Raw genomic sequence first — 12690 nt, 5'->3', positions numbered from 1 at the left:
CAAGACGATCGCGTGCCCCCCAACGCGGAAGCTACGTAGCCAAACAAAAGTTACCGGAAGCACCAAATACCTCCAACACAACACCAACATTGGAGGTGAACAACAAAAATCATGGACCTCCTCCGCCGCTTCATCGGCACCGCGGCCGCCACCCTCGACAACCCGGCCATCCCCTGGAAAGTCCTCATCACCACCTTTGCCGTCGGCGAGTACGCACTGGAAACCTACCTCTCCTACCGTCAATACCAGGTCCTCCAGCGGAAGAAGATCCCGGTGCAATTAAAAGAGGAAATCGACCAGAAGACTTTCGATAAGAGTCAGGCGTATGGACGGGCGAAATTCAAGTTCGGATTGGTGAGTGGGGTGTTTAATATGGTTAAGAGTTTGGCCGTGTTGAGGTGGAATGGCTATGCTTGGTTGTGGTCTCTTACGGGGATCTGGTTGGCGAAAGCCACGGGTGGTCCAATGGGGAGTATCGGGCTTCTGGCGCAGGGAACGAAATGGTACAACGGCACGATCGCCCATTCCCTCCTGTGGACCTTCGCCTTCTCCTTCGCCGAGACGCTCCTGAGTCTCCCCTTCTCCTACTACCACCACTTCGTGCTCGAAGAAACCTACGGCTTTAACAAACAAACCCTCGCCCTCTTCTTCACCGACTTATTAAAATCTCAAGCCTTAGCTCTAGGTCTCGGGATCCCCATCGGAAGCGCCTTCCTCTACATCATCGACCGCACGGGGGAATCCTTCTTCCTGTACCTCTGGCTCTTCACCCTCGCCTTACAATTAGGCGCCATAACCATCTACCCCATCCTCATCGTGCCCCTTTTCAACAAACTCACCCCGCTGGAACCCGGCACCTTGCGCGATCGCGTGCACGCTCTAGCAGACAAGTTGAAATTCCCATTGGGTGAACTCCAAGTCATCGACGGCTCCAAGCGCTCCGCCCACTCGAACGCCTATTTCACCGGTTTGCCCTGGAAGAAAAAGATCGTCATCTACGACACGCTGATCGAGAAGTCCGAGGTCAAGGAAGTCGAGGCTATACTGGCACACGAACTGGGGCATTGGAAGATGGGACATACGACGCAGCTACTCGGGATCAGTGCAGGGTATTTGTTCTTCGTGTTCATGCTGTTTAGCGTGTTTGTGAGGAATGGGAGTTTATACGAGGCGTTTGGGTTTTGGTCACAGCAGCCGACGATCATTGGGTTTATTTTGTTCAATGAGGTGTTGAGTCCGACGGACGCGGTGGTCAAGTTGGGGATGAATGTTTGGACGAGGCGGATGGAGTTTCAGGCTGGTATGTCCTCACCACGAACTCCCTCATTTGTCTATCTCTCTGTCTTATGTGAATGCTTTGCTAATCTATCATCTTCAGATGAGTTCTCACTCAAACAGGGCTACGCGGCCGAACTCGCCACCAGCCTTATCAAGCTCCAGATCCAGAATTTGTCGGCTATGGATGCCGATTGGATGTACTCGACTTACAACTATTCGCATCCTATCCTGACTGAGCGGCTGAAGGCTATCGGATGGACTTCGGATCGTAAGGTTGGGAATTATGAGGAAAAGAAGGCCGCTGGTGCTGTTGCTGCTAATGGTGGTGCTGGACACAAGGAGTTGTGATCCTTCGCGGTACGCGTGGGGGCGTTGAGTGGCGTTACAGCATTTGATGGCCATAGCATGGAGGACGGTGTGTAGCAGCTATCCCGATTCTGGCTGATCTTACGTCTCCGTATCTGGCCATTCGGGCATGTCCTATAGTATCGGCTTGCTCGTCGGCGCGGCGGACGCAGACAACAGAGGCGTGGCATCATCTCTGCTGATAGAAGCGAAGACTAGAGCAGATAGCAGCTTGACGACATGAGCTGCATCGAGAGACGCACTTCCCTCATGCCCTTTCGTCCATCGTAACTCATTGTCGGGATATCATCCTCACCCTTTCGCCTGGTCATTAGCACTCTTCTCCGCCTTGCGTCTCGCCTTCTTCGCTTCCTTCCGCGCCAACTTGGGATCCAGTGGCCGCTGTCCTTTACCCTCGTTGGCCTTGCCCTTGCCCTTGCCTTTGTCCCTCACATGCTGAATTGGCGGCGGTGCACCACCGGCTTGCGATACAGGTGCGGCGGCATCACGCTCGCCCACTTCACCTTTCATTGGCTGTTGGGAGATTTCGTAGGATATCTGATCTTGTGCGTCTGGATCGTCGTCTAGCGGTCTTTGTTGGTGTTGGGTTGAGCCGTAGGCTGCTTCCGAGGTTGTTTCGGCCCAGTATACTATTGATGCTGTCTATATCCCCAAATGCTCGTATTAGCCTTTTGCTGAATGCTTTATGAAGCGGATTTGAACATGTCTTACCTTGTTGGCTTTCCCACCATCAATCAGCCGATCCAGAGTCCCATCATCGCCCTCCGGTAGCTCATCCGCACCAGTACCACCGAATTGCAGCGCCAGATCCTCGAAACTTTCCACAGCTAGATTCTCGCCCCGAAGTCCGGCTTCTATGCGTCGAAGATGGTGCACCGCTATCCCGCCTTTCGACCCACTTTGTGCGGCGAAGGCTATACCGCTGCTGGAGAGCTGGGCATCGGGGTGGAGGTAGGCGTGTTGTTCTAGGTTGGCTAGGAAGGATGATAGGGTTTCTTGTGCCTGAGATGGGTTTAGATGGGTTGTTTTGGTTAGGTGGAGCTGTGTCGGGGGGTAGGCCGTTCGGGGGACCATGTTGAGTGGCTTTTCGTCGGCTCGGACAATCTATATTCAGTCATGTCATTGTGTAGAAAAGGCCCAAGGTGCAAGAGAGCTTTGTCGCACATCCCCAGAAAAATGTTTGAGCTTGGACCTCAATGCGACGTGGAAGGGGAAGGTGCGGCGAGGACTTCCGATCATATGCCTTTGCAATGAACGATACAGCTCGATCCATAGATTTCGTACCATCGACATTTACCCGTAGTTTTTACACTCAGCATGCTGTGTCTACGATGTCTCCGGGCGTCTCTGCCGACCACAAAATCCTCGCGAAGCCTAGGACATATCCCACAACGACCCCCTCAAACTAGTACAGCAGTTCAGCAAAGGTATATGCAGCAGGCAATACCCTACATCACGATCGCGACCCCCGTGCTTACCTCCCGCTACAGATCCCTCTCGCTCTTCTCCCGTCCATCCATCAGACCCCACCTCCCACCAACCTCAAGTCCAACGGAATCAGCCACAGCCCTCGACATACCTCCATCGAGTCTACGATCGCTCTCCCATCCTTCTGGGTCACTTATGCTGGTCCGAGGAGCAAAGAGAGATACCTTCAACCCGTCACATTTGGTTCGGAAGCGGAGACATGGGTTCTTGGCGCGGTTGAGAAGTCGGACGGGGAGGAAGGTGTTGGCGAGACGGAAGGCTAAGGGGAGGAATACGTTGAGTCATTGAGGCTGCGACTGGTCATGGAATTGGAGCGGGATGGAGTATAAGGCGAGCGTTAAAGCAGGTTGAGGTGAGGATGCCTTTGATGATTGCGGTGGAGTGCAAGTGAGGACTATGTTGCTCAGATCTCGGTCTCTGCAACGGGAAAAGGGACCCGAGCGAGCTCATTGAACGGGTCGGCTCGGAGCATTTCCAAGTCCATGTCGAGCCACTATATCGTGATTTCGCCACATGTTTTCACTCTGTCAGATAAGATAGACCGTGGACATTCTTTGGCTATCGACCTCTAAGTGGAGAGACGCCGACAAAGCTGGGCAGTCCAGGCTGGTAGAGTGGACGCGAAGGATAGTCGAGATCCTGCCCTGCTGCTGTTTCTATACGATATCCCATGGAGGAAGGTTGGCTGGGCAGGCACGAGATCGCTATGGATGACATGGGCAGTGTCTGTACTTGGAAAGGAATACGGACGCTGCATAAAGGGCTTATTTCTTCGCGAAAGGATCAATCTGTGCTTCCCACAATAGTGATAACTAAAGTCGATGGCTACAGATATGATAGCGCCGACTGCTTTCGCCATTCGTATGCTGGAGCGACGGCGGCCACGAGGTAAGACATACGTCTCTCGTTTCTCATTTCTCGTCGCACGTGGCGCAGGCGTGCCACTGACTAGTGTCACGAGACAAGTCTCCGATATCTTCCTCGTGTACCGAGTATTCTCGTCTTTGCTGATACAACATAGTCGACATGTAGTGAGATGGTGATGAATGGCTGATGTGATGGGTTATATTCGGAGTCTTGGCGGAGATCTTCAGCCCCTGCAATCGACTCCGCTCTCCTCTCGACTTCCCGGTTGCTCACACGCCAGCCGCGCGCCATGACATCGACGCCTCTTCCGTCTTGACCTACACCTACCCTCTTCCACCCTACTCTGTTTTTTGCATCGCATCATGTCGGCGTTCTTGTAGTATATTCTTACCTATTATATCTCACACGACTCATCTTCGCCCAATTGAGGTCGCGTCGCAGAAGCGCGCGCCGAAGAAGCATCTTCACCTCACATCGATATCCACACCAACACACAATCAACCATGGCGTCGGCAATATCGAAACGCCAACAAGCGCGCAATGAGCGCATGCTCCAAGACCTCCTCCGCAACGTCCCCGGCAACGACCGCTGCGCAGACTGCACCGCCAAGAACCCAACCTGGGCGTCATGGAATCTAGGTATGTTCTTATGCGAGCGCTGCGGCGGCCTGCACCGCAAATTAGGCACCCACGTCTCCAAAGTGAAGAGTTTGAGCATGGACAGCTGGAGTGGCGATCAGGTCGAGCATATGAAGAAAGTGGGGAATGCCGAGGGGAATCAGCGGTGGAATCCTAAAGGTGTGCGGCCGGATATCCCTGTTGATGTGGATGAGGTTGATGGCGCGATTGAGAGGTTCATCCGCCAGAAGTACGAGCAGAGGGCTTTTGTGCCGGGTGGCATGGGTGCGGCTGCTGCGAGGGCGCCGGTGAGGCAGAATACGGGGAGTACGGAGACGGGGTCGTGGAGCGAGGAGCCCCCGCCTTTGCCACCTAAGCCGGGCAAGAGGTTTGGATTCTCCTTGAGGTCGGCGAGTTCGACCCTGCCAAAGGCGAGCAAGCATGATCGGAACTTTACGCCACCTCTATCACCAACCTTTAGCGGGAATGGGAATGATCGGTTTGATCCGCCGAGTCCGCGGAATGTCAAGGCTGGTAATAAGCCGTCTCAGATGTTTGGGATGAAGATTATGGGCGTGGGAAATAATTTCGATGCCAAGTTGGCGACGTTGAGAGATATGGGATTCAGTGATAGTAGACAAAACTCAGCGGTGCTGAAAGGTGCCAATGGGAATTTGGACAGGGCGGTCGAGACGCTTGTGCGGCAGGGTGAGGACAGTAAGCCTGCTACGCCCGGGCCGAGGAGCTTGACGCCTCTCAGTATGGGTAGTCAGGGTGCGGCGGGGATCACGTTTGAGAAGACGAGACAGGCGGAGAAGAAGGCCAATAGTAATCCTTGGGAGATACGCGAGGAAGTGCCGCAGAGATCGGCTACCCAGCCTGCACCTGAGCCGCCACGATCACAGTCCGCTCAGCCGCAATCGAACTCGTGGAATCCTTTCCTGGCTCAAACGCAGCAGGCTCAACCACAGCAGCTCGTGGATAGCTTCCAGAACCTGCAAATGTCGCAAACTGGGCCTGCGCCACAGCAATATGCTCAATCTGCTATTTACGGACAGCAGGCGCAAAACAACCCCTTTCAGGCCGTCCAGGCGCCAAACCCATGGGATACATCGAACATGTCTCAGCAAATACCGCAGCACTCGGCCACGGATCCGACGTACGGACAACAGTACCAGCAGACACAGCAATATCAACAGCAACCAGCACAGCCACTTCGACCTCAACAGACCAGCAATCCCTTCTTGCGACGAGCGGCGTCTCAGACATTCGCGCCGAGTAATCCTTGGGGTCAGATACCGGCGCAGCCTCAGCAGCACCAAGTGGCGCCTGCTCAGCAGAGTGGTAACCCGTTCGGGCTTCCGCCTCTTCCACAGCAGCAGCAGCAGCAGCAGGTGCAGAATGTGCTTCAGCAACCCGCAATGCAGAGTCCGGCGCCTATATACGGAGGGCAGGAGTATTTTGCCGGACAGCAAGCGCAGGCGCAATCGCCGTGGCAACCCCAGCAGGTGCAGCCGCAGCAGACGGGCGTGAATCCTTTCTTTCAACAGCAGCAGCCTCAGCAGTCTCAGCAGCAGATGATGATGCCGCAGCAGACGGGCATGCCACAGCAACACCAGTACCTTCAGCAACCACAGCAGCAGCCCGTAGCTCTTGCACAACAAGCAATGGAACAACCTTGGACCTATCACGAAGTCACTCCGCAACCTCAGCAGCGTATGCAGATGGATAAGTCGTCGATTCTCGGTTTGTATGGTATGCAATCTTCTCTGCCACAGCAACAGCAGTCACTCCAGTCTATCTCTGAGCATGGAGGGATGCAGGCCCCACAGCAGCAGCAGCAGGAGCAGCAGCAACAGCAGGGATATCTACCTCAGCAACCGCAGCAGCCGCAACAGCAACAGGCGTTCCAGCAACAGCCACAGCCACAACAGCAGCAGCAAGTACAACGCAGTGTTACAATGCCCGCCACCATGCAGCAGCAGCAAGTAAATGGAGGTAACCCTTTCGGAGCCTTTGGCCAACAGCCACAGCAAGCTTTCCCGCAAGGACCGAGGCATGTGAGTAATGAGAGTGCGGCGTTTGTTGGGCTTGGTGGTGGTGGTGGGGTGGATGGGAGGAATAGTCCCGATGCTTTTCGTGGGTTGAGTAGTATGTATGCGCGATGAGGGTGAGTTTTTGCCGGAGGTGGGTTGGGTGGGATGGTCAGGGGCGGCTGTGGTTGATGGGTTGCGGTGGATGCGAGGTAGGGTGGAGGCGGTGTAGTTGGGGATTGAGCTGGTGTATGAGGGGACGAAATGGGCCAAGATGAGGTGGACGCGGCTGGAACGAGGGATGGGATAAGATGAGGCAATTCGCGCGGGTCCAGATGGGCGAGTGTTCCGTTCTGGCAGTGGTTTGCACCAGATTGTATGAAATGAGATGAGATGGACTGGGACGAGATGAGATGAGATGCATGTACGAACAGCATGAAGTGTCTGTGTCGCAAAGAATGCAAGAGATCGAAATGTTGGAAGCGTCTTGAGGTGCCGTGCTCATATGGCAGTAGGCACCTGGTGTAAGTATATCGAACTGTTTGTACGAAGAAAAGTACGAGATGAATGCCGAAGTTAAATTGGCACGCACAATCGCGTTCGTGATGCGGCTCGGAACCTTAGCTGGGGGATTATACGCGTATGATCTCACTCTCACAGTTCGAGGATACTGATCTGCTTGAGTGTCAAGGTCATTCGTATTCATCATTACAACTACGAAGCGCGGAATGCACCACAACCAACATCATGACCCGCAACAATCTAAGAAGGAAACCATCATGATGACAAAATCACCCCAGCTTCGCCCTCTTCGTCACCCGCTGACTCCTATCTTCCTCAACAACCACGACCTCATCGACCTTGACCTCCGGCTGCTTGCCCCTGACCACCTCCTCATAAGGCAAGATCTCCTCGTCCGTCCTTTCAAGCAAAGACTTCTGCTGCGCGAGAAAAGCCTTCATACCTTTCTCATCTGTCTTCTTCCCCGCCGCATGAGCTTCACGAAGACTTTTCAGCTGGACCCGGGTCCTTTCCTCCAGCATCTCCAGGCGGTAACGAGCGTATTCGTAGTACAGTTCCGAGATATCTGAGATTCCGCGGACGGTGCTCAGGACGCTGTCGTCGGGGAGATGAGGGGATTTGGGTCGGAAGGAGGTGACCATTGTGATGCGCTCTTTGGATCCGAGAGCGCGGAGGGCTTGGTGCGTGATGTAGCGGCCTTGCATTACTACTGCGCAGCCCTGGATTATATTAGATCGATCATGCGGCAGCGATGAGGGAGTTAAGGGGGGGGGCGGGCGAATGAAAGACATACCATCTCCGGGCCCCTGACTTTCATAACATCTCCGAACCCGGTCCTCAATGCCGTCTCCCCACCCACCATGCCCTCGCAATCACTTAACATGGTCACGCACACAAACGGATAACTATCCGTATGCCAGCCGACGACCGGCTTGTCATCTTCCCACGGACATCCGGCAATCCCTTCATCTTGGTCGTAGTTCTTGCGTTCGCGCTCGATTTCCGCTCGTTCGGAAGCTGCTTGCGCGGAGGATTTGACGCTGATGTTGATGTGCCCGATCTCGAGGTTCATGTTGGGGATGAGATCTACGCCGGCGATCTTGGAGATGTGGGAGAGGAGGGTGGGGTTGTGCCAGGCGTCGTAGACGAAGGGGGCGTGTCTGTGGTGCCTGTTAGTTGGTTGATCAAGGCTTGGTGTGACGTGGTGATGATGTCGGTCGAGGTGTTCGACTTACTTCGCCGCATAGCCCCTGATTTGGCAGGCGGCAAGATTGCTTTTCACGGTGCATTCGCTCATGACGGCCTCGCTCAGGACTTCGTCGCGGAATTTCTGGATACATTCTGGGGTGAAGAGGCGGAAAGGCTGGGAGACAGCGACGGGAGAGACGCCGGTGTCTTTGCTGAAGCCGATGTCCTCCATCATCAAGATGGACTCTGGTTGTTCGAAAGCCAGATGTTGTGTGGGGTCGAAGGTCTTGGTAGTCTCAAGTTTCCGCTTGGTGGCGGTGCCTTTGATGATGGGTGCGAAATGTTGTTTGGGTAGGCCGGGTTGGGCCAAGACGTCCGCGGTGGCCATGATTGGCACTGTGATGGATCGACTCGTCTTGTTGTCGTTGTCTAATTAGTGTCAGTATGCGTGAGACTATCGTGGTCTGGTGAACAAGCAGATCTGGCACAAGGGTCAAGCAATCGAACATATTAGGTGCGAGGTGAAGTGGTTTGGACATTACGAGACGAGTAGCGGAGAATGTTGGGGCACCAATATGAAAGATCACAAAGCTTACATCAATGGTTGAGCGATTTGATATGCTTCGGCTTGACCGGTCCTGTAGCAATTGAGTGTATTCAAGATATGCCAAGGGAGGAACAAGGAGGTCGGAGTGAGTTTGAGTCGAGATAGTTATGATTACGACAATGATCATGTCAAGACAGAGGCCGACAAGCAATAGTCATACTTATGTATACCACCCACTGGAAAGCTCTCGACTCGTGAAGTAGATACCGTTCTCGGAGTATGAACACGAGACAGGTGCTACCCAGGTGCGCTGATATCAGTAGCCTGACAGGATGGTGGCGACTAATCCAGGCCTCCTGATATCGGAACCGTTGGCGTGCGGGCGTGCGGCCTTCACATGTCCTCTCCAGCCTAGCAGTAAGCAGGTCTAGTGCGATCAGCATCCGTCGATGGGTATCAGCATCAGGGTTATCTCGTCTGCCAACATGGCATCGGCTTATCGTACCGATAGTGCTACTCATTCTCGCCATTGGTCGTCTCAGCGTCGTCATTATCTGAGGAGAGCAGGGCCAGATTATCGGTAAACACTTCTGTGTTGTGGAGCAGATTCTGGGGTGTGTAGCAGAGTCCAGTATTTTATGCTCCCGATGACCATTTCAGGTATCCGGACTGGAAGCTTAGAGGTAGGCCGTCGTCATCTTTACCGCCACTTGCCGTGTTCTCAAGTAGTCGCGCTGGTGGCCGCTGCCTCTACAATGCGTGCGTTACGCAGGGAAGGCGACACGTGGGCCTGCGACATCGTGATATAGAGCGCCATCGAAGTGCGGTCATGTATGAACTCGCATGTATCGTTGTACAGCCATGGGAGGAGGCAGTATCCGCGACTGTCAACAGGCTTCCGGTAGATAGGGTTGCAGTGGCATGGAAAATGCTTGACTTCCGGGTTGTATGCCTCGATTGGGAAGTTTGCTTCTCTCCTGACACGATGCGCATACGTGAAAGGAGGAGATTGCTAGAACCTTTGCCTCTTCGCGAGACATGACTCGTCTCGAGACTGATGTAGATAGGCTAGAGTGTTGCGCTTTTGTGCTTGCAACAGAGGGCGCAGAAGACTTCAACTAAACACATAACGGTTGTCGTACGCTAAGACCTAGGGTTCTTACTAGTTTTTAGTAAGGGAACTAGGCGTACAAGTATTATATACGCGATAGCTACTTGTTAACCTCGCCGTCGACCCTAATTAGGAAGCTATAAAGTAAATCTAAGGTTATAGTCGCTATAGAGCTAGTTCGATAATGTATATATAAGCGTTTAGCGCTAGCGCTATTTAATTAATTACCTTCGCTAAGCTAGTTAACTAAGAGGAAGAAGGTTATAATTAAGCTACTAAAGTAGTAGTAGCTACTACTAGATAATAGTAATAGCGAAGATCCTAAAGATAAAGATTAACTTAAAGTAAAAAATTATAAAGAGCCTACTAAAATTAGCTTAACTATAAAGTCCTTACTACTATTAGATTACTTATCCTCGCTACTTATACTAACGTAGCTACTATATAGTTAAAAGCGTACTAGCTTAATACTACCTACTATATTAAAGAGCTTTAAAGATAAAGCTAAAAACAATAAGGTAGCTAATCTATTTAAGGCTAACGAGCTACTAAAGCTAAAGGACCTTACTTTTAAGTTATAGCTAAATATAATAATAGTAGTTAGAGAAGTTACCTATAGCAAGGCTATTAGAATAGTAAAAAGTAATAATATTATTATATAAGTTAATATAGGTTTATAGGCCTAAAGTAAGTACGCTAGTAGTAGTTTAGGGCTTTTTTAAGTAGTTGCTTATACTTATTATAGCTTACTTAAAGGTACTACTGGTATTACTACTAATATTAAGAATAAAAAGGACTTTAATAAGCTAAAGAGGTAGTATTTATAATAGCTCCGCGACTATAAGAAGAAGCTATAAATCAATATAACCTAGTAGCTTAAGAAGGCGCTAGTAATAGCGCTAGTAATACTAGCTATAATACTACCCCTTTAAGCTTAAGCTTAAGCTTAAAGCGTAACTATATAGTAGTACGTAGCGCTACTAGCTAGTATAGTATAGGTTAAGGCTACTAGTAACTAGCTAGTTAATATCTATTTATAATAGACCTATAGTTAAAATAGCTATAGTAACTTTTAGAAGTAGTATTACTAAATTAGAATAGACTCTAAGAATAACTACTATTTAATTACTAAAGATATTATAATACTCTAGTCTTATAACTAAAAAGGCTAGCTTAACTATAATATAAAGAAGATAAATACAAACGTATTATACTACTTAATAATAGTAAAGATAGTAGTTAAGATATAGTTATACTAGTTATAACGTAGTACGCCTTAAGCTACTATTAACTAGTAAGGTATAGTTAGTAGCGTAGGTCCTATAGTAGTATAGCTTTTCTTTAGTAATAATATAGTACTATAGATAGCTAGTTCTAAAAGGTCTAAGTAAGGCTCTAGAAGTCGTATATTACTACGACTATAATCTTCTAATATAGTAAGTAGTTCTACTACGCTACTTTTAAAGCTATAAGACTTCTTCTTATAGCTAAAAGCGAGGCTAGATTAGAGTAAGAAGATTAAAAAGATTAAGAAACTTAAGAATAAGCTATATAATAAGCGTTATAACCTATACGCTATTAGTATTATAGAGTTAGTAAAGTAGTATAAGATATAGTTAAAAAAGACTTATTTATAAAGATTAAAGAAGATATTAGCTAAATACCGCTTAGCTATTATAAGAGAGTAATATATATATAAGAGCTTATATAGTATTTAGTAAGTTTAATAAAAGAGTAAGAATCTAATTTAAGTCTATATAAAAGAAGAAGGAAAGTAACTACTATAGAAGTAGCCGCTAGTACTAGTACGCTAGTACTTACTTTAAGAGCTCGCTCTTTATATTATCTTCTTCCTTTACTTACTTTTAAGTAAAGACTATCTATTAGAGCGATTAGTTAACTTCTATAGCTTTTAACTAGACTTTACTTTAACTTTAGATCTTTTTTACTTTTATAATACTTTTTTTTAATTTAATATATATATACTTTACTTTACTATTAAATAATAGTATTATATATTTTACTTTACTTTTTTAGATAATACCTTTATTTATACTTTCTTTTATATTTTTATAAAAGTAAATATAATATTATTTTTAATAAGCTATAGTAAAGTAATAATAGTAATATATATCTTAATATCTAATATCTTTAGTTTAGTATTTATTATATACTATATAAAATTATACTTTAACTATTTTTTACTTCTATAGTTTACTTTATAGTTTACTTTACTTATTATAAAGTAGTTTACTATTACGGATATAGAATTCAATTATTAGTAACAAGTTAGGAACTAAGGCCTAAGGCTAGTAGACTAACTCTAGAGCTAGATATAGAATTACTTTATTACTAGGTAATCGAGTAATCTAGATTATAATTACTATAGATAACTATAATTAGGTCGTAATTACTATTAGTAATTATTACGGATATAGAATTTAATTATTAGTAACGAGTTAGAAACTAAGGCCTAAGGCTAGTAGACTAACTCTAGAGCTAGATATAGGATTACTTTATTACTAGGTAATCGAGTAATCCGGATTATAATTACTATAGGTAACTATAATTAGGTCGCAATTACTATTAGTAATTGCGACTATATACGAATCTCCTATATATATAGAATAGACGTTTCCTATATAGGTAGTTCGTATTTAACCTAAGTTACT

The 12690-nt window shown here is 48.3% G+C and overlaps 4 protein-coding genes across 4 annotated transcripts; 2 read left to right on the top strand and 2 right to left on the bottom strand.

Moving 5' to 3' along the window:
* Positions 1 to 111: 111 nt before the first annotated feature.
* Positions 112 to 1626, top strand: STE24 (zinc metalloprotease; the record flags this gene model as incomplete). The annotated part of the gene is made up of 2 exons (XM_064836723.1): positions 112 to 1300; positions 1379 to 1626. The coding sequence occupies 2 exons, from the start codon at positions 112 to 114 to the stop codon at positions 1624 to 1626; spliced, it is 1437 nt and encodes a 478-aa protein (XP_064695356.1).
* Positions 1627 to 1935: 309 nt separating this feature from the next.
* Positions 1936 to 2718, bottom strand: LTS14_004020 (uncharacterized protein; the record flags this gene model as incomplete). Its single annotated transcript, XM_064836722.1, has 2 exons — positions 1936 to 2286; positions 2356 to 2718. 2 exons carry the CDS (start codon positions 2716 to 2718, stop codon positions 1936 to 1938), a joined length of 714 nt encoding a protein of 237 aa, XP_064695355.1.
* A 1784-nt stretch (positions 2719 to 4502) lies between these two features.
* Positions 4503 to 6785, top strand: GTS1 (the record flags this gene model as incomplete). Its single annotated transcript, XM_064836721.1, has 1 exon — positions 4503 to 6785. The coding sequence occupies one exon, from the start codon at positions 4503 to 4505 to the stop codon at positions 6783 to 6785; it is 2283 nt and encodes a 760-aa protein (XP_064695354.1).
* A 656-nt stretch (positions 6786 to 7441) lies between these two features.
* On the bottom strand, positions 7442 to 8748 carry LTS14_004018 (uncharacterized protein; the record flags this gene model as incomplete). Its single annotated transcript, XM_064836720.1, has 3 exons — positions 7442 to 7891; positions 7966 to 8332; positions 8408 to 8748. The coding sequence occupies 3 exons, from the start codon at positions 8746 to 8748 to the stop codon at positions 7442 to 7444; spliced, it is 1158 nt and encodes a 385-aa protein (XP_064695353.1).
* Positions 8749 to 12690: the final 3942 nt, after the last annotated feature.

The sequence above is a fragment of the Recurvomyces mirabilis genome (genome assembly GCF_035927965.1).
Source record: "Recurvomyces mirabilis strain CCFEE 5264 chromosome Unknown scaffold_9, whole genome shotgun sequence".
NCBI classification, from domain to species: Eukaryota; Fungi; Ascomycota; class Dothideomycetes; order Mycosphaerellales; family Teratosphaeriaceae; genus Recurvomyces; species Recurvomyces mirabilis.
Note: the sequence above shows the minus strand (reverse complement) of the source record. Positions and strands in the feature narration are given on the sequence as shown.